This window comes from Equus przewalskii, chromosome 14 (assembly GCF_037783145.1).
Source record: "Equus przewalskii isolate Varuska chromosome 14, EquPr2, whole genome shotgun sequence".
NCBI classification, from domain to species: domain Eukaryota; kingdom Metazoa; phylum Chordata; class Mammalia; order Perissodactyla; family Equidae; genus Equus; species Equus przewalskii.
In genome coordinates, this window is record NC_091844.1 from 31,939,415 (window position 1) to 31,961,082 (window position 21,668).

The 21,668-nt window shown below is 45.4% G+C and overlaps 1 protein-coding gene and 1 long non-coding RNA gene across 10 annotated transcripts in view; one reads left to right on the forward strand and one right to left on the reverse strand.

Moving 5' to 3' along the window:
- Nucleotides 1–570: 570 nt before the first annotated feature.
- Nucleotides 571–2,376, reverse strand: PCBP1 (poly(rC) binding protein 1). Its single transcript, XM_008514847.2, has one exon. The coding sequence runs from the start codon at nucleotides 2,029–2,031 to the stop codon at nucleotides 961–963; it is 1,071 nt and encodes a 356-aa protein (XP_008513069.1). The 5' UTR covers nucleotides 2,032–2,376; the 3' UTR covers nucleotides 571–960.
- Nucleotides 2,377–2,767: 391 nt separating this feature from the next.
- Nucleotides 2,768–21,668, forward strand: part of LOC103547590 (uncharacterized) — a 97,879-nt gene continuing 78,978 nt past the window's right edge. For 7 of the 9 annotated variants that reach the window (XR_011526005.1, XR_011526006.1, XR_011526008.1 and 4 more), the window contains exons 1-4: nucleotides 3,248–3,674; nucleotides 4,177–4,267; nucleotides 6,434–6,613; nucleotides 20,529–20,824. This is a non-coding gene — a long non-coding RNA (uncharacterized lncRNA). Of the gene's footprint in view, nucleotides 3,675–4,176; nucleotides 4,268–6,433; nucleotides 6,614–20,528; nucleotides 20,825–21,668 lie in introns of all 9 variants that reach the window. The other 2 variants (XR_011526010.1, XR_543999.2) reach the window with 2 other exon arrangements.

Here is a 21,668-nt window from a genome sequence, read left to right on the forward strand (position 1 = left end):
CTGCCCAACCAAAGACCCCCCATCCCTACCACCACCCTGCAGCAGTTGCCCTCTTCCAAGCCCTCAAACCCACCCTTACCCCTTTCCCTTCCCCCACCATCAGCCCCTCCCTTCACCCCCAGCCCAGCCCTTTCCTCCCCCCTTGTCTCTGGGTCCCCCCAGGCTCCTCCCACCTCAGAACAATTTTTTTGTTCCTGGCTAAGAGTTTCCCATGTGAGATTGGGGGTTGGGGGGATAGTCAGACGGGAGGACACATGGCCATTCCTCAGAGCTCCCACCGAATGGGCATACTTCTTCCACCCGAGAAAACCCTTATGTTTTCTACCAGAGAAACGGGCAGAGGCCTCTCTCTGGAACTTGGCTGGAGGGATGTCACCTCTGTGGGAGAGGCCCCGTCTGCAAGCAACCCAGAGCAGGCCCAGCCTACCGGGTTCCTTTGTTGGGACAGAGGGAATGGAATCTCACCAGTAAGGTGAAAAGGGCTGGAGAGAATACCAAGGACGCATCCACCCTTCTCCGTACGGATGCCTAACACTAAAAGGGGAAGGAAAAAAAAGCACCAACAAAGAGTTTAAGATAGTAGTTCCCAGCTTTTTCAAATATGAAGCATTGTTTAACCAATCCATTTTTTAATTTTTTAAATTCCTGACATTACAGAACTAAACTGAAATTTATTAACATTCCACTCTTACATTTCTTATCGACAAACAGAAATAAAATTCATGAGCCAAAAAACCCAAAACAAAACTAAAAACAGGGAAAAGCTTATAAAACTAAATATGGATCCCAGCATTAACAGCTGAACAGAGAATGTGATTTTTTAAATTCTTAGCGGATGATAAAGTTGTGTAGAAACTGAACACTTACAAATTATTTAAAACCTGGAATCACTGACCAGAAATTACACAGTTGGATCATGGGAAAACAGCAGAAAGGCGTTATGAGTGAACCTACACTGTTCTAGCTGCACCCCATGCCCTTCTCAGAAGAAAGCCTGGCATTGATTAGATATTGGGCCAGACTAATACTGGCAGCAGAGCCAGTGATAGTAACCTGCCTACCAGAAGAGCCTTCCACTGGATTGGCAATTTTGATCTGGGCCCCGGACATCTGGCGGATCTCATTAATGTTGGCGCCTTGGCGCCCGATTATGCAGCCAATTAAGTTATTTGGAATGGTGAGTTCATGGGTGGTTTGAGTAGATGCATCCAAACTTGCCCAATAGCCTTTCACCTCTGGAGAGCTGGAGTCAATTCCGGCGAATCCGGTCCCGCCGTGCATCATGGCAAAGTGAGACTGTTGTCTTGCCACCTGGTTCAGCTTGGCCAGATCGAGCGGAGAAATGGTGTGTTGTCCTTGAATCGAGTAGGCATCTAGAGGTGGTCCCTCCAGGTCATGGGTGGCGTGGGGGTAGCCCGCAGCGTCGCTGCACCGATCTTGGCCGCCCGCGCAGATGACTGGAGAGCTGGCCGGCATGGGCTGGTACGGAATGGTCATGACTCTCCCTTGCGGAGACTGGGAGAGCGTCTCCAGCATGACCAGGCAGATCTGCTTGACACACTCGGTGACAGACTGCGGCACGCCAGCAATGGTGATGGCCCGCTCGGTGGAGTTGGGCAGCATATCCCCCGCCACCTGGACCTGGGCCCCCGTACTCTCGCGGATCTCTTTGATCTTACACCCGCCTTTCCCAATCAGGGAGCCGCACTGGGTGGCCGGCACCACGAGCCTCAGGGTGACCGGGGGCCTGCTGGCCGCCGTGCTGTTGGTCATGGAGCTGTTGATATCTTCTTCCAGCTTGTCGATGATCATAGCGAAGGCCTTAAAGATGGCATTGGTGGGGCCGGTCAGAGTGATGATTCTCTCCGGGCAATTCCCCTCCGAGATGTTGATCCGCGCGCCACTCTCCTCGCGGATCCTCTTAACCGACTCCCCTTTCTTCCCAATGATGCTTCCTACTTCCTTTCCGTGCATAAGCAGCCGAATGGTGAGAGTCACATTTAGTCCACTTTCAGTCACACCGGCATCCATGGCGAGCGGCGGGCGGCGTTCGGGGGAGTTGGGCTCGTTACGTGGTCAAGTCTTTGGTGGCTGGCGGGGGGGAGGGGAGATGTAGGCCCAAAACTGCCGGCGCGAGGCGAGCGAGGGCCGCGGGAGCGAGCGGGCGCGGGCGGGAGGCCGCGGCGTCGTCGCAGGGGCGGGCGGCGGCGGCGGAGGGGGCGAGCGGGGCCGGGAGCGGCGGGCGGGCGGGTGGGCGAGGGCGCGGCGGTGGCGACTCCGGCGGCAGCCTCGGCGGTCTGGGCGGGGCGGGAAGCCCGCTTTCAACCCCGCGTACCCTCTGACCCCGGAAGTGCTTGCTGCGCAGGACCCCTTGAAAAAAATGAGGACCCGTCTTTTTTAGGTCACAAGATTGCGCCAACTCCCACACGGTAGTTTTTAAAAAACCCTTTTAACAGCCTAGAGTTGAAAATAAAGCCCCGATGGACAAAAGCTGTGAGCCCGGCAACGTTTTAAAAGGAACCTGTATTTTATTAACCCTAGCGACCCCGGCAAGTGTTTGGAAACGTTAGTGTTCTGAATTGCGGCGACACATTATTCTCCATCTCTATAGAAGGGATTTCGACAGGGAGCGACGCGGGCAGCCCCGGCGGTAACTGCAGGCGGCAGCTGGGACGCCGCGGTTTTAAAACGTGCGCGTGAGGCGGCCAGAGCGCAGGCGCGAGGGTGTGGGGAGGCGGGCGGGGCAGCCGCGGACTTCCGGGGGGGAAGGGCGGCGAGGCGAGGCCTGCGGGGCGGGCGCGCGCGCTGACGGGCACGTGGGGCCCTTTCGTCCCCGGCGTCCGGGCGCCCCGCACCAACCCCCACCCCTGCCCAGACCCCGCGGTGGCGTCCGGTGAAGAGAAAGACCGAAACCCAGCCCCCCGCCGGGGTCCGAGTCGGGGCTCTGTTCATGGTTTCTGGGAAGTGCTAGAAACACGGCCCTAAAAAGAATGGCGTCCATTTACATAATGCTTTGTTTGCATTTTCCAAGTTTCTTTCGCTTAAACCCGCAGAAACCCCACCTCCTGCCCTAGTGTCGTTTTAGTCCTGGCAGCCGCGTCAGACATTTAAGACAATGGTGTGCTTCTTGGGGCCGAATTTATTCAGGGGGTGCCGACCCGTGCGTTGGGGCGTCCCTGCAGTCCAGGCCCCGCTGCCGCCTTTCGGCCCTTGCCCCTCGGTGCAGCCGCCGCGCCCTGCGCGCTCCGGGGGCGGCCCCCGCGGGCCGCCATCTTGGAAGGCCTTTCCTGCGGGTGTCGCTGCCTCACGTTCCTCTCGTCAAAGAAAGGGCGCTCTGGACGCTGCCGTACCCGTTCCTTTCTGCCCCTTCCCCTCTCCTCCACCTAAGCCAGGCAGAAAAGGCCGTGTGCGCCCCGTACTGCAGGGTCCCGCAGGGATAGCGGCTAACGTGGCGGCCCCTCCGCCCCCTCCCTTCCCCACGGCGGTGGCCGCCATTTTTCCTGAACACAAAATGGCGACACGTGGCCTGGATTCGTCGCCAACGAGAAATTGGGGTCGGCCCGAAAGCTCTAGAAGGCGACCCCCACCCCGTGCCCGTGGGCCGGGGCCTTTCCGTGCGCGGCGAGTGCGCCGACCGCTTTGGGATAAAGCCCCGCAGGCTGGTCCAGACCTCGGTGGGCGAATTTTAATGCATTTCCTCCATTAATTGAAACGGGAATGCGGATAACCGTAAAGTGTAGGAAGAATACTGAGTCTCGCGCGTTTTAAATTTAATGATGGATAATAGGGGGCAGTAGCAGTGGGTGATTTGGGCCCCCAGTACTGAAGCACTTCGGAATCACTGCTTTAAGGAATGAGATGGCAAATTTCTGCTTTCCTAGACTTCTGGCATAGGCTGTTGTGCTGGAGAGACCAAGAAATTGTCTTATAAAATTTATTAAAAAAAAAACAATTCCCATGAAGCGACGTAAGATACCTATGACTTTTTTCACGGACCAGCTGGTCGGTGAACTTAAGTTTATCACAATTGGTGATCACTTGGTCTAGAAGGAATATCTCTTGTGTATTTACCAGCATCAGATCCTGTGCTAGCCATTTTGCCGAATACTATTTAAATTTTACAGTGATGCTCTGAGGTAGGTGTCGTTATCTCTCTCTCTTTTCTTTTTTTAACAGACGAATTCACTTAGGCCCAGAGAGATGAAGTGACTAATTCAAGGTCACACAGTGTCCAGGATGGAATCCAGACCTTCCGATATCCTTATTGGTGAGCGCGTTTCCAAATTTTTCTGTAAGTCAGGGTTTTAGAATTTAAATGCTATTTGGAAGTTTTGGCGAGCTTGTCATTTAAAGATGGATTACCCCGGTAATCTTTTGGTGCTCAGTCACCCCGTTTTTGTCCGTATCTGTTTGGGGATTCCCAGTTTTCCCTGGTGTGAGCTATACCTGTAAGGGGCTCCACTGCTATTTTTTATGAGGTGTCTGGGTGAGGACAGGGAGAGGGAAGTGACTCATCGATGCCCAAAGGCTGGAGTATCTGTCAGTCCCGCCTTGTCTGTGGCGCGGTGGAGTCCACCTGGCTCTGCGGAAGCGAACAGTAGCCCTGTGTGACTCACTCGCTTCCTTCAGGGACCTATCCGCATGGCTTCCGCCTTCCCCACCCCAAAGCCCCGACCAGGTAACAATAAATAATTTTACTGTGGCGCCAAGCCTCATTTCTCTGCAAACATTGACAGAGCATGACAGAGTGTTAGATAAATCGTAGTCTGTGGACTCTTCAGTTCAAGGTAACAACTTGTGGGCCAAGCAACAGATAGGAACCTAAACAGCGCTTGACTTGTGTCAGGGTTAGAGATGGAGGGAAGGGCTTTTTGCTTCCTTTAACTGACATTAATATGGTATATCACACTTTCCAGAGTGCTTTCACGTTACCTTGTATAATCCTACAAACGATTTCAGTAGGTAGGTCCATAACAGCAGCAATGACAGTAATAGCACTAAGTGCTTACTATATGCCAGGCACTGTTTGAAGCTTTATTCTATGCATTAATTCAGTGCCTCTCAGGTTTTGAAAAGCAAACCATCATAAGAGATCAATTTTAAATAATAGCTGAGACATACATACACACACGTTTATAACAGATATGAGAGTTTTGCAAAACATTTCTTATCCTTACTACATGCAATGTATTCTGGTAATTTCAATTCTCTCCTTCACATAAAAAAGGTCATATCAAAGCTAAAGTGATGAAAAACTCGTTAGGTTGTGACCAACATGATTAATGTTCGCATTTAATCCTCATAAAATCTCCTGAGATAGGGGTGATGTCATTTCCATTTTATAGAGGTACAGAGAGGTAAAGGACTTTGTGCAAGATCACACAGCTGTTGAGTGGTAGAGCGAGGATTTGAATCTAGGCAGTCTGAGTCCAGAGCCTGTATACCTAACCACTAAGCTACACGTGATCTCTTTAGAGGGCTTTGTCTTGTAGGGTGACAGAGTTGATTAGGAAATGAAAAATAGTCAAAAACTCAGGACACAGCAAAAGGACTAAATTACATATAATCAAGAATTATCCTGGGCCGGCCCCATGGCCGAGTGGTTAAGTTCCTGCACTCCATTTTGGTGGCCCAGGGTTTCGCCCGTTTGGATCCTGGGTGCTGGGTGTGGACATGGCACCGCTCATCAGGCCATGCTGAGGCAGTGTCCCACATGCCACAACTAGAGGGACCCACAACTAAAAAGATACAACTATGTACTGGGGGGATTTGGGGAGAAAGAGCTGGGGGGAAAAAAAAGATTGGCAACAGTTGTTAGTTCAGGTGTCAATCTTTACAAAAAAAATAAAAAAGAAAAAAAGAAAAGAATTATCCTGATTCCAAGCATTGTGGTCCTCTAGTTCTGCCACCTATTTATTTTCCCTAAAGAAAGACTTATCTATTGGGTCTTTCTTCCTAACACTGCCTATTTTAAGCCTTTTCTGCCTGAAATATTGCCATCATTTTTCCTTATCTGAGTACTTCCAGGGCTCTGCTCCCAGTCCCGGTGCTCAGCCTCCTCCCTTAGGTAGCTCACATTTAGCTGTTGATTAAATTGTAATGTGTCTTGGTGTTGATTATGTATTGTACAGGCCACAGGTGCCCTGACTGACCCTGAGATCTGGCAGAGAGGGTGCTCGACTTGGGCGTCTGTGACTCTGGCCCCTAGTTCCATCTCTGCCACTGACTAGCTTTGAGACTTCTACAACCCACTTCATTTATGTGGGCCTCAGTTTTCCTGTCTGTAAACCTAGAGATTAAATGATCTCTAAGGCTGCTTCTAATTCTGTCCAGGGAGTAATGAAACTTGGTGATCTTGGTTATTTATCCCTGAGGGGGAGGGTTATATAAATATTTTACTCACTTATAGTAAGCTTTCCACTCCCTTCCTCAGGCCTGCACTATCTTCTGGATACCGAGTGAATGCCACACCGCCCGTTTTACAGATGAAGCCACTGAGATATGGAGCAACTGACCAAATAGTCTCCGCCCTCCCCCTGGAGCCCCACGCATGACTCTTCTCCTCCCACTCAGTGACTGCAAGTTGGCGAAAGGGGTAAATGAGGCTGGGAAGGTGAGTCAGGCTTAGACTTTGGAAACTGAACCACAGGACTTAACTCCATTCAGAGGAAGGGTTTTCGCTCCTCTTACCTCACATTGGCATATTATAGAAAACTTTTCAAAGTGATTTCACATTATTTATTTAAGCATCACAGACAAGTTTGCCAAAAGGTATTATTATGCCCATTTTATGGAAGAGTCCTCTTTAGATCACAGTAGTGAAGTGACTTGCCCAAGGTTACACAGCTCATTAGGACCTGAGCTGGGCCTCTTGATTCCCAGCTGTGGATTGTTCCTTTCCTTGGCTTCTGATGCTTGTGACACTGACTGACACATGGAATAACTTTATCTTAAACTCAAAAAGCTTCCATCCAGTTTGTATTTTTCTGTCCCAGAACTTCTGTTCCACTTATGTTAGGTTCCTGACTCTCTTGGTTTAAGAGAATCTCTTCCCTCTTGTTCTCTAATGTTAACGTTTATGGGTTTGAGAAGTAGTGGGAACGATTCCTCAATGAGATTCTAACTTCCCTGGGGGCAAGGACCACATTTTTTTGCTAACCTACCTGGCCCAGCCAGCATATTCCAGCTTTTTAAATTTGCCTTATCAATGTGGCAGCAATTTTTCCAAAACATGTGGTTTCCTTTTCTCTTCTGCCCTTCAGATAGAGCTTCCGTTTCTCTTTTTATTTAAAATTATAGTAGGGGTTGGCCCAGTGGTACAGCAGTTAAGTGCACACATTCTGCTTCAGCTGTCCAAGGTTTGCCAGTTCGGATCCTGGGTGTGGACCTACACACTGCTTGTCAAGCTATGCTGTGGCAGGCATCCCACATATAAAGTAGAGGAAGATGGGCACAGATGTTAGCTCAGGGCCAGTCTTCCTCAGTGAAAAGAGGAAGATTGGCAGCAGATGTTAGCTCAGGGCTGATCTTCCTCAAAAAAGGAGAAAGATTTTAGTAAATTGAGAGGGCCTTTTTCGTGTTGCTTTGCAGGATACTACAGAGTGCAGCCTAGAAGCATGGCTTACCCACTTTGTGTGGAGTACATTTGACCTCTTGTGCTTGTGACCCTGTACTGCTGTTATGGGGTCACTGCTTGGTTTCCTTAGAAACTTAAGAAATATGTTGCTGTGCCTTTCAGAAGTGACTGGCAGATACAGCAACATCCTTGGCCTGAATTCTCCCAGTTGGGCAAAGTGATTCCCCTGGATTCCCCAGGGTCACTCTGACTGAAATGAGGCATGGAGAAGGGAGTGCAGAGAAAAGTTAAAGGGAAAATGAGAACAGAATGCAGATGCAAAGTACAGAAAACTGAGGAAGCAAAAAACGGTAAGAAAAGGAAAGAGAGAAAAGCATAGTGGGGTGAGAAGAGGAGAATACAGGATCAGTGGAAGGAAGGTGAAGGGACTAGTCCAGAGGTCCGTTGGCCCTCTCTGTGGTGTCAGAAGCATAGGCTGCTGTCTTGCGCCGAGGATGAGCAGCTGATAGGATAACTTCTCCTGAGCTGGTCTTGAGCAGCACATCTGTCTTTTTGTCCCCTATTTCCAATATCAGGTAGGAGAAATTTCTTTGTTTCTACAATCAGCTGGGGATGTGATTAGATGCCAATAATTTTAATATTAGCCTCAGTTCAACTGGTTTATCAAGGAAAATGTGCTACAAAAATTACATAAGGAATACTAGGTCAAAAGTCATCTTATTCATTTACTCAGCAAATATTTTTTGTTTGCTTTATATGTCCCAGACACTAAGGATAGAAAAATGAATGAGATCCTGTCCTTGCCCTCAAGATGTTTATGATCTCGAAACGGAGACAGACAAATAAACAGATTCACAGTGCAGTGTGTTAAAGTGTAAGGATATGAGTAAGCAGAGGGTGCTGTGAGCTCAGAGGAGGGCCCTTGGTTCAGTTATGGAGAGAATTCGGGAAGGCTGCCTAGAGACGCTGACATTCAGGCTGAGTCCCAAGTCAGCAAATTGCAAAGTGGAGGGCAGGGAATGGTATTCCAGGCAGAAGGAGCAAAGGCCCAAAGGCAGAGAGCACAGTCCATTCGAAAGTTGTAGCCATTTCAGGAAGGTGTGAAGGATGTTGGCATGATACAGTTTTTGGTGATTATTCTTCTACTGCTTCAGAAGTGTAGATCATTGAGACTGGACTGTGCTTGCTAGAGCACAGAAAGTTAAAATCCTTATTTTGTAGCAGAATTCTCTTTTAAGATGAAGATAACAGAAATTTCACTTCCTGTCTAGAGATTCTAAGGACAAAATGTAAAGAAAGCACAACCTTTGAATTAGCAAATAATTGTTAACCCTCTCTGTAGTAAAAGAAAGAAGGTGTAATGCACAGAAATCCCTTTCTCATCCAACTTTTGGATTTGATTGTGTCCTGCTTTGTTTTTCAAGGGGTGTGTGTGGAAATTAGTCTTTGTTTAGCTGGTTAGGATGTTTGAGTTAGGGAGGAGGGAAAGGAGTTCAAGAATAATTGCTGCTTTATGGCAGAACAAAAGAAATATATTTAAATAGCTCATTTCTCTGATTCTACCTACTGAGCACAAGCAAGACTTAGGGACTTTGTTTCAGAGAGACAGTTATTTCAACCAGACAAAGCATCTGTTCAGTGTTATTCACCCTGTAAAATCTGGTGTGTCCGCATTAAAAGCATTGATTTTTGTTTTTTGAGACACAGATATAGTTACATTAAACAGAAACCGTATGTGTATTCATTGGACAATACTGGGATTTTATCTGGATTAAAGGAAAAGAAATGATGTGTGTGGAGTAGGGAAGAACATGCTTAGAAAAGAGCACGTAGATTCAGTGGTCATTTCTCAGTCGTCTTTGTGACCTCTCAGCATTTGACTCTCCCTCCTTGCATGCTAGTTTCACTTGGCTCCCAGGATGTCGCTCCCTTGGTTCTCCTCCCACCTCAATGGCCCCTCCTTCTCAAAACCCTCCCCCGCTTTTTTTTTTTGGCTAATTTCTCGGTATCTCCTCTGCCTCCAAGATGAAGTACTCAGATCACTCCTTGGATCCCTTCTTTATCTACACTCAATTCCTAGGTGCTCTCTCTCAAGACTTTAAACACCATTTATACCCTCACAGTTCTCAAGTGTGAATTACTAGCTTGAGTGTCTTCCCCTGAACTCAAGACTTGTATGTCCAAATTCCTCTGGATACCTCTACTTGGGTATCTCATGGCTTCTTGAACTTAACGTATTAAAAAAATCAGCTCTGGAACTTTTCTTCTCAAATCTGCATCTCCAGCGATTCCTCCTCATCTCAGTTTCAGTTGTATTGAATGTATGGAGGACTCTCCCTTCACTCTGTTCTGTTTGTTTGTTTTTCGTTTTTTTTTTTTTTTTGAGGAAGTTTAGCCCTGAGCTAACATTTGCTGCCAATCCTCCTCTTTTTGCTGAGGAAGACTGGCTCTGAGCTAACATCTGCGCCCATCTTCCTCTACTTTTGTTTATATGTGGGACACTTGCCGCAGCATGGCTTGACAAGCGGTGCATAGGTCCACACCCGGAATCCACACTGGCGAACCCCAGGCCTCTGAGGCGGAATGTGCAAACTTAACCACTGTGCCACCAGGCCCTGACTCTGTTCTTTTTCTTACTCCACCAGCAGGTCCTGTGAGCTCTACCTTAAAATATATTCAGGATTTGAACTCTTCTCACCACCTCCCCTGCTACTATTGTAGTAGCCTAAATGGTCTTCCTTCTTTTGCTCTTGGTCCCCTGAGTCTAATCTTAACAGTGACCAGAGTAATCCTGTTAAGCGTATTTCAAAGCATGCCACACCTTTACTGAAAACTGTCCACTGGGTCCCACCCAGATTAAAAACCTAGTCCTTACAGTGGTCTACAGGGCCGCATAGGATCTTCTGCACCACCTTCTCTCAGCTACTCTGACCTCATCTTCTACCACTTTCCCTTTGTACTCTAGCCACACTGGTCTCCTTGCAGTTGCTGCAACATGCCAAGCCTTGGGATATTTGTAGTTGTTTTCTCTGCCTGGAACACTTCTTCCAGATATCAGTATGGCCTCCTCCCTTACCTCCTTCAGGTTTCTGCTCAGCTGTCACCTAATCTGTGAAGCATTCCTTGACCTTCCTATGGAAAGTAAAAGCCGTCTCCTGCCCTCGGTATTCCCTGTTCCCCTTCCCTGTCTTATTTTTCTCCACAGAACTTAGCACTGTTTGAAATACTACTTATTCATTCATTCATTATTCAGGTATTTATTTAGTGCTGCCTACTACAGGTCAGCACTGTTCTAGGGACTCTCTCTGCTATAGTTTGTTTATTATTTGTCACCCGCCACTAGAATGTAAATTTCATGATGGCTAGGACTCTGTTGTGCTCATTGCTATGTCCTCACCTCCTAGAACAGTGACTAGCACATGGGAATTGAATGAATAAGTTCACTTGATTTTTAAACAAAAATATATTGAATATATAGAGGATTGTTTACCTGATAATAAAGGAAAGATCTGTATGAATAAGACGTTGTTTATACCCTCAGGTTGCTCAGTCTAAAAAATGTTTATTTTGACCTAGACCGTGCTGTGCTCTCTAGCACAGTGATACATAGTTTTTGGAATTGAGGAGGTAAGGACTGGTGTGCAAAGGATGGATATCTTCAGAGACGAAGTCTTGCTTTGTTGGGCTTATCAATAATTTCTACTCTCTCTGGGAGGGAAGGATTGATGAAAGCTCACTGCATTACTGACTTTTTGGGTTACAGTTTCTGTTTGGTCTTGCCTCATTTAGAGCAAGAGTTTCTTAAAAATGCCATTGTCAGTCTTGGTTCTTCTTAGGTACCTTCTAGGAACCTTCTATCATAGCCACTTCCTTTCAGGGTAAGTTAAAGGAGTTAGCTATCTTTACCTTCTTCCTTATATGAAAGTTCTTTTCCAGAAACCCTGACCTCCACTTACTAGCTGTTTGATCTTGAACCTCTCTGAACCTCAGTTTCAGTACCTGCCAAAAGGAGATAAAGATAAATGACAGCAATCTGACTTCTTGTGAGGACTAAATGACTAAATAATATACTGGTTTTGAGAACAGGAGAGTGGAAGTGGGAAGGAGGTAGAGGACAGATAATTCTGTTTTTAGTAAATACTTTATATCTCTGCTTTATTTTGAAAAAATTTTTTTAGTAAGCATGTTTCTTTTCTGATGAGAGTAATGAAGATTTTATGTTTAAAAGCAAAGATTTTAATATATTGTTTTTATAGACTAGCAGGTTTATAGAAAATATTTCCTTGTCTCTCCACCCAGATACTTAACCCTGTATTACATGAGGGAAGTGAAATAATAGAACCCCACCCCCGCTGCCCAGTGAGCTGGTGTGTAGGTAGGAAAACAGCCATCCTCCAGGCGATACTGGAACTCAGGAGGTGGTAGTATTTGAGAGAAACTCAAAGGGATCAATGATGGTGATAATAACAACAGCAATAATAGTAATGGCTAACCTTGATGAATGAGGGACTATGGTAAGCACTTTCTGTGGATTGTCTTATTTTAACAACATAACAGCCATATAAGCCTGGAGTTGTGAGAAGTAGAGCAGTGTAGGAGTAAGGAGCATAGACTCTGGGGTCGAATCTCCTGCACTGACATCTCAGCTTTGCCATAGCTAGCCATGTGGCCTTGAATAAGAAAACTGTACCTCATTTTCCTCATCTGTAAAATGAGGGTAGTAATAGTACCTGCCTCATAAGGTTGTTGTGATAATTAAATGATATAAACTGTGTAAAGTGCTTAGCATAGGGCTTGGCACATAGAACGTACTCACCAAATGTCAGCTGTTATCATAATTAAAATAGTTTTTATCCTCATTTAACAGATGGGGAAACAAAGGCGTAGAGAGAGGTCAGGTAATTTGCCAAAGTGACACAGCAAATAAATGATGGAACAGGAGCTTGCACCCAGGCAGGCACACTCCAGAGCTCTTTTTCTTAACCATTACACTATACCACTTTCATGGCTTGAGGGGAAGAGACTGGACAAGAACTGCATTTTGTCAAAACTGAGATGAGCATAGATGTAAAGATCATGCTTGTGTTCAGACTTACCTAACCTTTATCTGTGACCTTTTTTTGGTGAGGAAGATTGGCCCTGAGCTAACATCTGTTGCCAATCTTCCTCTTTTTGCTTGAGGAATATTGTCCCTGAGCTAACATCTATGCCAGTAGCCCTCTATTTTGTATGTGAGATGGTGCCACAGCATGGCTTGGTGAGTGGTGTGTAGGTCTGTGCCCAGGATCTGAACTCCTGAACCCTAGGCCACCGAGGTGGAGTGTACAAACTTGATCACTACACCACTGGGCTGATCCCTTTATCTATGATCTTAAGCATCTTATCACCATAGCATATACTTGGTTATTCCCTGAGTTGTTTCTTCCCTAGATCCAAAGAAATAAATGAGTGATGGGTTAATTATGGTCTTCTCCTGCTGATTGATTGGATGTTCCCTGGCCAGGGCGAGAAAATGGAGCTAAATAAACACCTATGTCCTTCCCAGTGCTCTTTGGACCAGAAGTAGGAGCTTGTCTGGTCTCTCTTGTTATTGTGATTGGCTCTCTGCTTAATACAACTGGTAATGATGAGCAGCAGAGCAGTGTACATGCAAGCACTTTCTATGTGCCATGCATTTTACATGGATTATCTCATCTAATCCTTAAAATAGCCCTATAAGGTAGTTGCTCTTATCCCTGTTTTATAGAAACAAAGAGAGGTTAGGAAACTTGCTTAAAGTCGCACAGTAAGTGGTAGAACTGGGATTTGAATAAGCAGTCTGGCTCCAGAGTCTATGCTCTTAACCTCTACACTCTACTGCTTCTATTCCTCTCTTACCTGTCTGTGTAGACAGTATGGGCAGGTGGCTTAGTAGGGCCAGTCCTATTTTTCCCATCGGAAAAATGGGAAGATTTTGACTATTGGGCTAGGAATAAGGAGGCGTGTGATCTTGTCTTGACCCCGTCACCAATTTGCTGCATCCAGGACTTCACTTTTCTCAGCTTTATTGTCCTCATTCATTAAACAAAGGGGTCGCTCTAAATGGTCCCTTCTAACTCTCATGTTGTATGATTGATGATATGAAGTGAGGAGAGTAGCACCTGCTCATGTCCTTGATTTTGGAGCAGTGGTATTTGTGAGGTTTTAGGGAGCCTGCTTTGTGCAAGGGAAGATGCTAGATTTCAGGGCAGAGAAGCAGCCTCCTTCCTGAAGAAGGTAGATCTGGATTCTTTTTTGAGGTTGGTTGCCAAGGGAACCTCGCATTTGGCCAGCAATGACCAGGAATGCTTTGGTTGAGGGTTGGGTAGAGATAACTGAAACAAGCAGCACATTTCAGGTTTCACTGTCCCCCCCGCACCCCGACCACCTAGCTACCTTTCCTTTCCAAGATGCTAGTTTTATGTACTATGTTAAGCACTGTTTTAAGTACTTTACAAGGTATGGTATTTAATATTCCTAGTAATCTTATGAGATAGGTACTATTATTGTTCTAAATTTACAGATAATGAAAATGAGGCAAATAGTGTTAAATAATTTGTCCACATTTACTCAAGTGGAAAGTGGTATCAAACTCACTAAGTTGTACTGCCTGCTTGGAGCTTAAAAATAAGAAGCAGGGAGAGGACTCTTTAGTTATCTGTTAGTGGCTTTTGTTTGTTTCTTTGCTTGTTTTGTTTAGAATGATAGACTCTTGGAAAGGGCCTTTGAGGTAATACAATCAATCTCCTTGTCTCTAGTCTGCCATCCGGTTACAGGAATGCTTTCTGTCATCTGCCTGACAGATGATCGTCCAAGTTCGTTTTGAATACTTCCATTGCTGGGGAGCTCATCTCTTCTCCAGGAATCTCATTATGTTGTTGAATAGCTCTCATTGGTAGAAAATTATTTCTTGTTTTGAATTACAATCTGATTGAGGTGACTTCTCATCAGTTTTAGGCCTATCTCCTGGAACCATACAGGATAAATATAATCCATCTTCCACATTCCAATCTTATGAGCATTTGAAGACACTCTTCCTGTTTATAAGGCACATTTACAGTTTTCTCTTAGCATATAAGCTTGTTTTCAATTCAGGTTAGTCTGGCCAAATGCAGTCTCTATTTCTCAATACTTTGCAAGTGTAGCCTTGTAACAAATCTATGCTTCTCTTGTGATTAGTTAGGTACAAAGTATGGGATCTTCCCACATCCTTGGAGAATGAATGGATAGTGAGCTGAATCTATAAAGTTGTATATGAGTCTGGAAGGTTTGCAGTGTCCTACTCTTATAATATCAAGGATGTCAGGCTGCTGCCCTGTACACGCTGTCAGAGCTCACAAAATGGCTGGAAGTTTATCCGGGTACTTGATGAAACTGTATTTACTTCATCAGGCCACTAGGTGCTGAACAACTTGCAAACCCAGACTGCCAGGGACGGTTGTGTTCAGGACAGTTTCTGTTTGTACCCGGAAAGGCGATATCTGGTACCACCTTGTTAAAAGGTTTCTTCATAGAGAAGGAAAACATGTCTTGTGTACATTTTGTGTTTCCAAGCTTTGTTCCAATTTTAAATATTAAGTTGACTAGGATACTTGAGTGATTTTCTTAGAAAAAGGGCGTAGATGGTACTTTCAAGGTCCTTATAAGTCCAAATATACATACTTTTTTTACTTTCATTTATGAATGATGTCTTGGCTGCGTGTAAGATTCCTAAATAGTAGTCCTAGTCTCTACAGAGTCTGTGACAGCTTTCTACTGTCTTTAGTTTTTAGCGATAGCGATGAGAAGTCCAATGCCAATAGGATTCTTTTTTCTTTGTAAGTGATGACCTATTCTCTCTTTCTGGAAGTTTGTAAATTTTTTCTTCATTCTTAGCATTTCATAAGGATATGCTTAGCTCTGTGTCTTTTTAAAATATCTCTTCTTGCCACTTGATGAGCCTTTTAGACTTAAAAGCTTACGTCTTTCTCTCCTTCAGGGAAGTTTTTTTTTTTTTTGAGGAAGATTAGCTCTGAGCTAATATCTGCTGCCACTCCTCCTCTTTTTCCTGAGGAAGACTGGCCCTGAGCTAACATCCGTGCCCATCTTCCTCTACTTTATATGTGGGACGCCTGCCCCAGCGTGGCTTGCCAAGTGGTGCCATGTCCGCATCCAGGATCTGAACCAGCAAACCCCAGGCTGCCAAAGCGGAATGTGTGCACTTAACTAATGCACCACTGGGCCGGCCCCAGGGAAGTTTTATTGCTTTCCTTCTATATGTTTCTAACCTCTTTACAGATGAGGAAACTGAGCCCAGAAAGGTTGTGACTTTCCCAGGGTCACTCAGCTGGTTAAAAATGAACCTCAAGGGGCCAGCCCTGTGGCCGAGTGGTTAAGTTCGTGCGCTCTGCTGCAGGCAGCCCAGTGTTTCGTCAGTTCGAATCCTGGGCGCAGACATGGCACTGCTCATCAAGCCACGCTCAGGCGGCATCCCACATGCCACAACTAGAAGGACCCACAACTAAGAATATACAACTAGGTACCAGGGGGCTTTGGGGAGAAAAAGGAAAAAAAAAAATCTTAAAAAAAAAAAAATGAACCTCAAGCAAATAACCTCACTCCTTTGATGAGCTCGACTTTCACTGTATGGAATATTGTTCTAGAAAGAGGGCCGTCATGAACAACTTGGAAATTTTTTTAGTGAGACAGTAATTTTGCCAAGGGTTTGTAGGGAGATGAAGAAGGAAGAAGAGGTGATAAAATTCATTACAATTAAAAGCTGGCCCATTTGAAGGGCTGCAAAGTTCACAAGTCCCTTGTTATCCCAGTTATTGGAGCTACCCCAAAGCTCTAAAATTTCATAGAGCTAGGAAGTTGATTGAACATTTGAAGAGTTAGGTATTTAGGTATCAGGAGTTAGGTAAGCATGGTCATGCCCTGTTGTAAATATTGGCCAACGTGTAAATGATATCTGAAGGCTTGGTGACAGACATCATAAACTCTGTCTTATCAGCGGTCTGGTTTCTTTTTTGAGCTCCAGCCTGGGACCCTTTTCTGCTGGGAACCACTTATTCCTGGCTCTGCTGATCTTTGGATTTCCCCAGCCCTTCAGTCTCTTTCAGTTTTGAAATGAAACCTACCCCAGAGGGTGAGGTCAGGTACCGAGAGGACTTGGACAGCTCACACCAGCTTGTTTTCTTTCCGGAGCCGTCTGGTATGTGACCGAGTGAGGCGTGAGGCTCAGCACATTGTGATGTAGACTAATTGATGGTGAATCAGCTGTTGGGTAAGGCCTAGGCAGTGTCACTGCTTTGGGTAACCAGGAAAACATGTGGAACAAATATGTTGTCTTTCATCCTCAGAAAGTTGAAAGTTAAGAGCACGGTCACCAGAGGCCTGCCCTGATCTCTCTGCCTTTGATTTACTGAGGAAGGAAAGGCTTTATTTCAGGCTCTTTTCTCCTCATTTGAGGAACCTCCCTTCTTTTCAGGAAGAAGCCAAGTCCCTTGTCTCTTTCTGCTGCTCCAAACTCTAAACTTTTTACTGTGCCTCCAGGAATTGCTGCTTTGATGTGAAGTGACTCATCTAGGTATCCTTAGATACCACCCCCCACCCCCCCCCCGCCCTGCCCCCAACCCCATCACAGAATGCAGCTTCCTCTCTTCCCTTTGCTGTAAACCTGGTTTCCTCCATATTACAGCACTTCACTTGGAATCTTTATTAGTGGAACTGCCTCTTTCTTCAACTCACCCCATACTACTTCCCCCTGATTTTGCCCGACTGTCTCTCCGCCCCATCCCCCCACACTGCAGAGCTGCTTCCAGACCTTCAGATACCTTTCTGCCTTTGAGACTTCTGATGGCCAGCAAGGTCACCTGATCCCTGTCCTTGAAACTGGCATCGATACTCCTTCTCCCACGTTTGTTTAGGACTTTGGTGTGTCTCACCTCCCCTCCTGGGGCTCTGGTCCAGGCTAGGGAATTGGTGGCCAGGCTTGGCCTGGGGCCAAGGATTCAGGCTGGAGCATGGAATTAGGGGGCTTGGTGTTAACATCCCAGATGTGGGTAGATGGGAAGCTGAAAGATCTGAATATCAAGGCCACTGAGGGGCGGAAGGGACAGAGAAAATGTAGTCTTTGCGGTAAAGGGTGTCCTTTGTATTAAGCTGCTTCTGCCCGTTTTTTTCCTTAAATGAAGAATTACTTTTTTAGAACAGTTTTAGGTTCACAGCAAAATTGAGGAGAGATTTCCATTATTTTTTGGAAAATTGGTCTTTAATTTTACAGAGAAAATAGTAATATAACCAAAAAATGAGAACATTGTGGATAATGTTTTGACTACTTCTGCTCCCCCTCTCCCATTTTAATTATTTCTGTGTTCCCCAGGGGTAACCTGTTAGTGGTTTGGAATGTACCTTCCAGAATTTTTTCTGTATGTTTGCATACATATGTATGAACCTAGAAAAAATTTAAAGTGTTATTTTCGTGTTTTATTTATTTATTTACACGAAGAGGGGGTGTCACATTTTATATATCATTCTGATATTTTTTCTTTGAGTCAGTAATATGCCTTGACAATATGCCATGTTGGTACATAAAGGTACTTCTCCTTCTTTTTGGTTACTGTATAATATTTTGTAGCATAGACATACTGTATTTTATTTACCTCTTTTCCTGTTGAGGGACATTAGGGTATTTCCAGTTTTTTGTTGTTATAAGTGATTCTTATTTTGTTTTAAATGTCAGCATTCTGTTCCTAGGCCTTTTTTTATTTTCCTCATACTATCCCTAGGTGATCTCAACCTCTCTGACAGCTTCAGTCACCATCTACACCTGGATGATGCCCAAATCTCTCTCCAGACCAGAATATCCAATACTCACGTGGACAACTCCACTGGGATGTTTTGCAGACTTGGCAAAATGCAGCCTCCTGGGCTTCCTCACTGTTCCTCATCCATGTCCTGTCATGTGGTAAACAGCACCGCCACCCATGCAGTTGCTAGACCCAAAGCCTAGTCGTCGTAATCCTCCCTTCTCTCCCACAGCCCACACCAGCCAGTTGCCAGGACTGTCCTCCCCAGTGCTTCTTGAATCCAGTCGCTTTCTTTCCTCCTTCATTGCTACTGCTCTGTACCTTAGTTTCCTAATTTATAAAATATTTGTGAGAATTAAATGTTAATATATGTAAAATGCTTAGAACGATGGATCCGTACCTAGTAAGTGCTATGTGAGTGTTAGCTCTTGTTGTTATCTTCTTCATCTTAGTCTACATAATCTGCTCTCATGTCTGCTTCCAGTCTTGATTTCATCCTCCTGCACCTCCATTCCATTCTCCACACTGAAGCTAGAGTGATGTTTATAAAATGGAACAATGATCGTGATCTAACTCCGCTGCTTAAAAAATCTTTAGTGATCTTTCTGTTGGGCTTTTGCGCATAGTGTTACCCCCACCTAAGATGCTTTTTTCCTTCATCTTTGGCTGGTTCCTTTTTATTGAGATACCTGCTTTTATGTCATCCCTTCCCCTGACCACCTAATGAGTCTAAAGTAGCCGCCCATGTATTTTCTATCACATGACCTAATTTAATTGTTTGCATAGCACTTATCAATATGTGATATTTTTCTGGTTTATTCACATATTTGTTTATAGCCTCCTCCAATTAGAATTAAATTCTCTGAGAACAGGGAAATTGCACATTTTATTCGCTTTTTCATAGTGAATAGGACAATGCCTGGCACATTGTAGGCACTCAGTGAATACTTGTTAAGTGAATGATAGAACAGCTTCATATGTCGTATGAGGCCCTTTTTGATCTCTTCAGCATCATCTGCCTCAGTACACTCTCTCCCTTGGCCTCCCTACCCCCCATCTCATCTTGTCTCTTCAGATGTGCTTTCTTGCTGCGGGACCTTTGTGTATACTATTCCTTCTGCCTAGAACACTCTTCCTCAAATGCCTTGTCATTGCCTGGCTATCTCCTATTCATCCTTCAAGTTTCAGTTTAAGGGTAACTTCACCTGACTAGCTTTCTTAATCTTACAGCTCTGCATGCGTTGCCTTTAATTATCATGCATATTGTAATTATTTGTCTGTCTCCTTCACTAGACTATAAATTCTGTCAAGCGAAGGCCTGTGTCTTGTTCACCATGTATTCTTAATCCTAGCTGCTGTGGGCTGGAAGGATCCCTTGACATGGAGTGGTGATAGGAGGAATGGAGTATCAGGGTTATCACCTCAAGGCCAGGAAGATGTGCTTTAGGATGTCAGGGTGAGGTCTAGACATTTGGGCCTGGCTCATTGTCATTCTCCTTATTCCAACATCTTTGGTGATTCCACTGTTTGCCTAGATGAACCATCTAATATGTCTGTCTCTCTCCAAGACATATTCGTAAAATCAGGGTAAGCCTGGCAGGAGACTTGCCCTTGAAGGGGGCATGAGTGCTGAGGATAAAAGTTGAGGATCTGAGTAGGCAGATTATTTACTCTGAGTTGCTCTTGGCAGAATAACTGAGAGTGGAGTGGAATCCTAAGCAAGGAAGGAAGCAAAAGGCCTTAGGGATAAGGTGAGGCAAAGATGAAACAGGAAGCTGAATCATTAGCTCAGAAACCTAGAGAATCAGGATAGTGGGTGGAGTGTAAGAAGGAACAGGGTAAGCAGTTCAGGATTAGGGCCGTAAATAATCTTGGGGATTACTTAAATCATGTTTTACTATTCTTGCCTCTTTAGTATTGAACCAGCTTTTGGATTATAAGAAGGATCAAGTAGTTGACATGCAAAGGTTTGAGCTAGATTGCATATTACTTTGTTTGTATTTTGTGTGCTATTTACTTAAGTCAAATCTCCAGAAAATCCTACCTTACCTTTTTCCTCCACATCAGTTTCTGCTCTCAAGAGCCCACCTTTCTTCCTTTTAAATATACTAGGTTCAACTAGCTCATCTTTTTTTTTTTTTCAGGAAGATTAGCCCTGAGCTAACATCTGCTGCCAACCCTCCTCTTTTTGCTGAGGAAGACTGGCCCTGAGCTAACATCCGTGCTCATCTTCCTCTACTTTGTATGTGGGACGCCTGCCACAGCATGGCTTGCCAAGCGGTACCATGTCTGCACTGGGGATCCAAACCAGTGAACCCCGGGCCGCCAAAGTGGAACGTGCACACTTAACCACTGCGCCACCAGGCCGGCCCCCAACTAGCTCATCTTTGAAAAAAGTTTCGTATACAGAGGCCTGCAGCAGCGTTGGTGCTCCCTTCAGGTAGGCTGAGGATACTCCCTTCATGTAGGTGAGCCCTCCTTCTGGCTACCTCCTCCCACCAAACCAGGTATAGGAGCTGGCCTCAGCAGCCTTAGGAGTTCAGGACTCTCTGCCCAACCTGAATCTGTGGAATTTCTTTCTGAATTTTGGGGAGGGACATGGGAGTGTAGAATATCTGTTGAGACTCTATTGATGAGGCATAGTAAGGAGTAGTGGACGACTGACTGGGCGTGCATGGATGGTGGGATCTGAAGATGTGTAGGCAGTGGGCTTCAGAATTTCTAACCTGGGGACCAGCCCCATGGCTGAGCGGTTCAGTTTGCACGCTCTGCTTTGGCAGCCCATGGTTTCACTGGTTTGGATCCTGGGCGTGGACATGGCACCACTCATCAGGCCATGCTGAGGTGGTGTCCTACATAGCACAACTAGAAGCACTCACAACTAGAGTATACAACTATATACTGGGGGGCTTTGGAGAGAAGGAAAAAAAAAAAGATTGGCAACAGTTGTTAGCTCAGGTGTCAGTCTTTGAAAAAAAAAAATTTCTAACCTGGAACGGTCTTTGAATTTATGGCAGCATTAGGGGACTGGGATGTGCCAAGTAGAGGATCTTGGTGAGTAGTGATGATCACTAGCCCTTGGAGGTGTTCTATATGTTTTCTACGTAACCTGGAGCTCTTCTGCAGACTTCCTGGTTGCTGGCATCATAGTGGTGGCTGAAGGGGAATCATGGGGATAGAAACAGTTCTTATTGAGGAGGAGTGTGTTCTCTTTTGAAGGTTGGATGGAGTGATTGTGTGCATGTACTGGGCGGTCTGAGGCTGGGTCACCTGGTCTGTATGAG

What these genes read in the sequence shown, in the direction of transcription:
- PCBP1 (XM_008514847.2), bottom strand. Translation starts at nt 2,031, where the DNA reads ATGGATGCCGGTGTGACTGAAAGTGGACTAAATGTGACTCTCACCATT.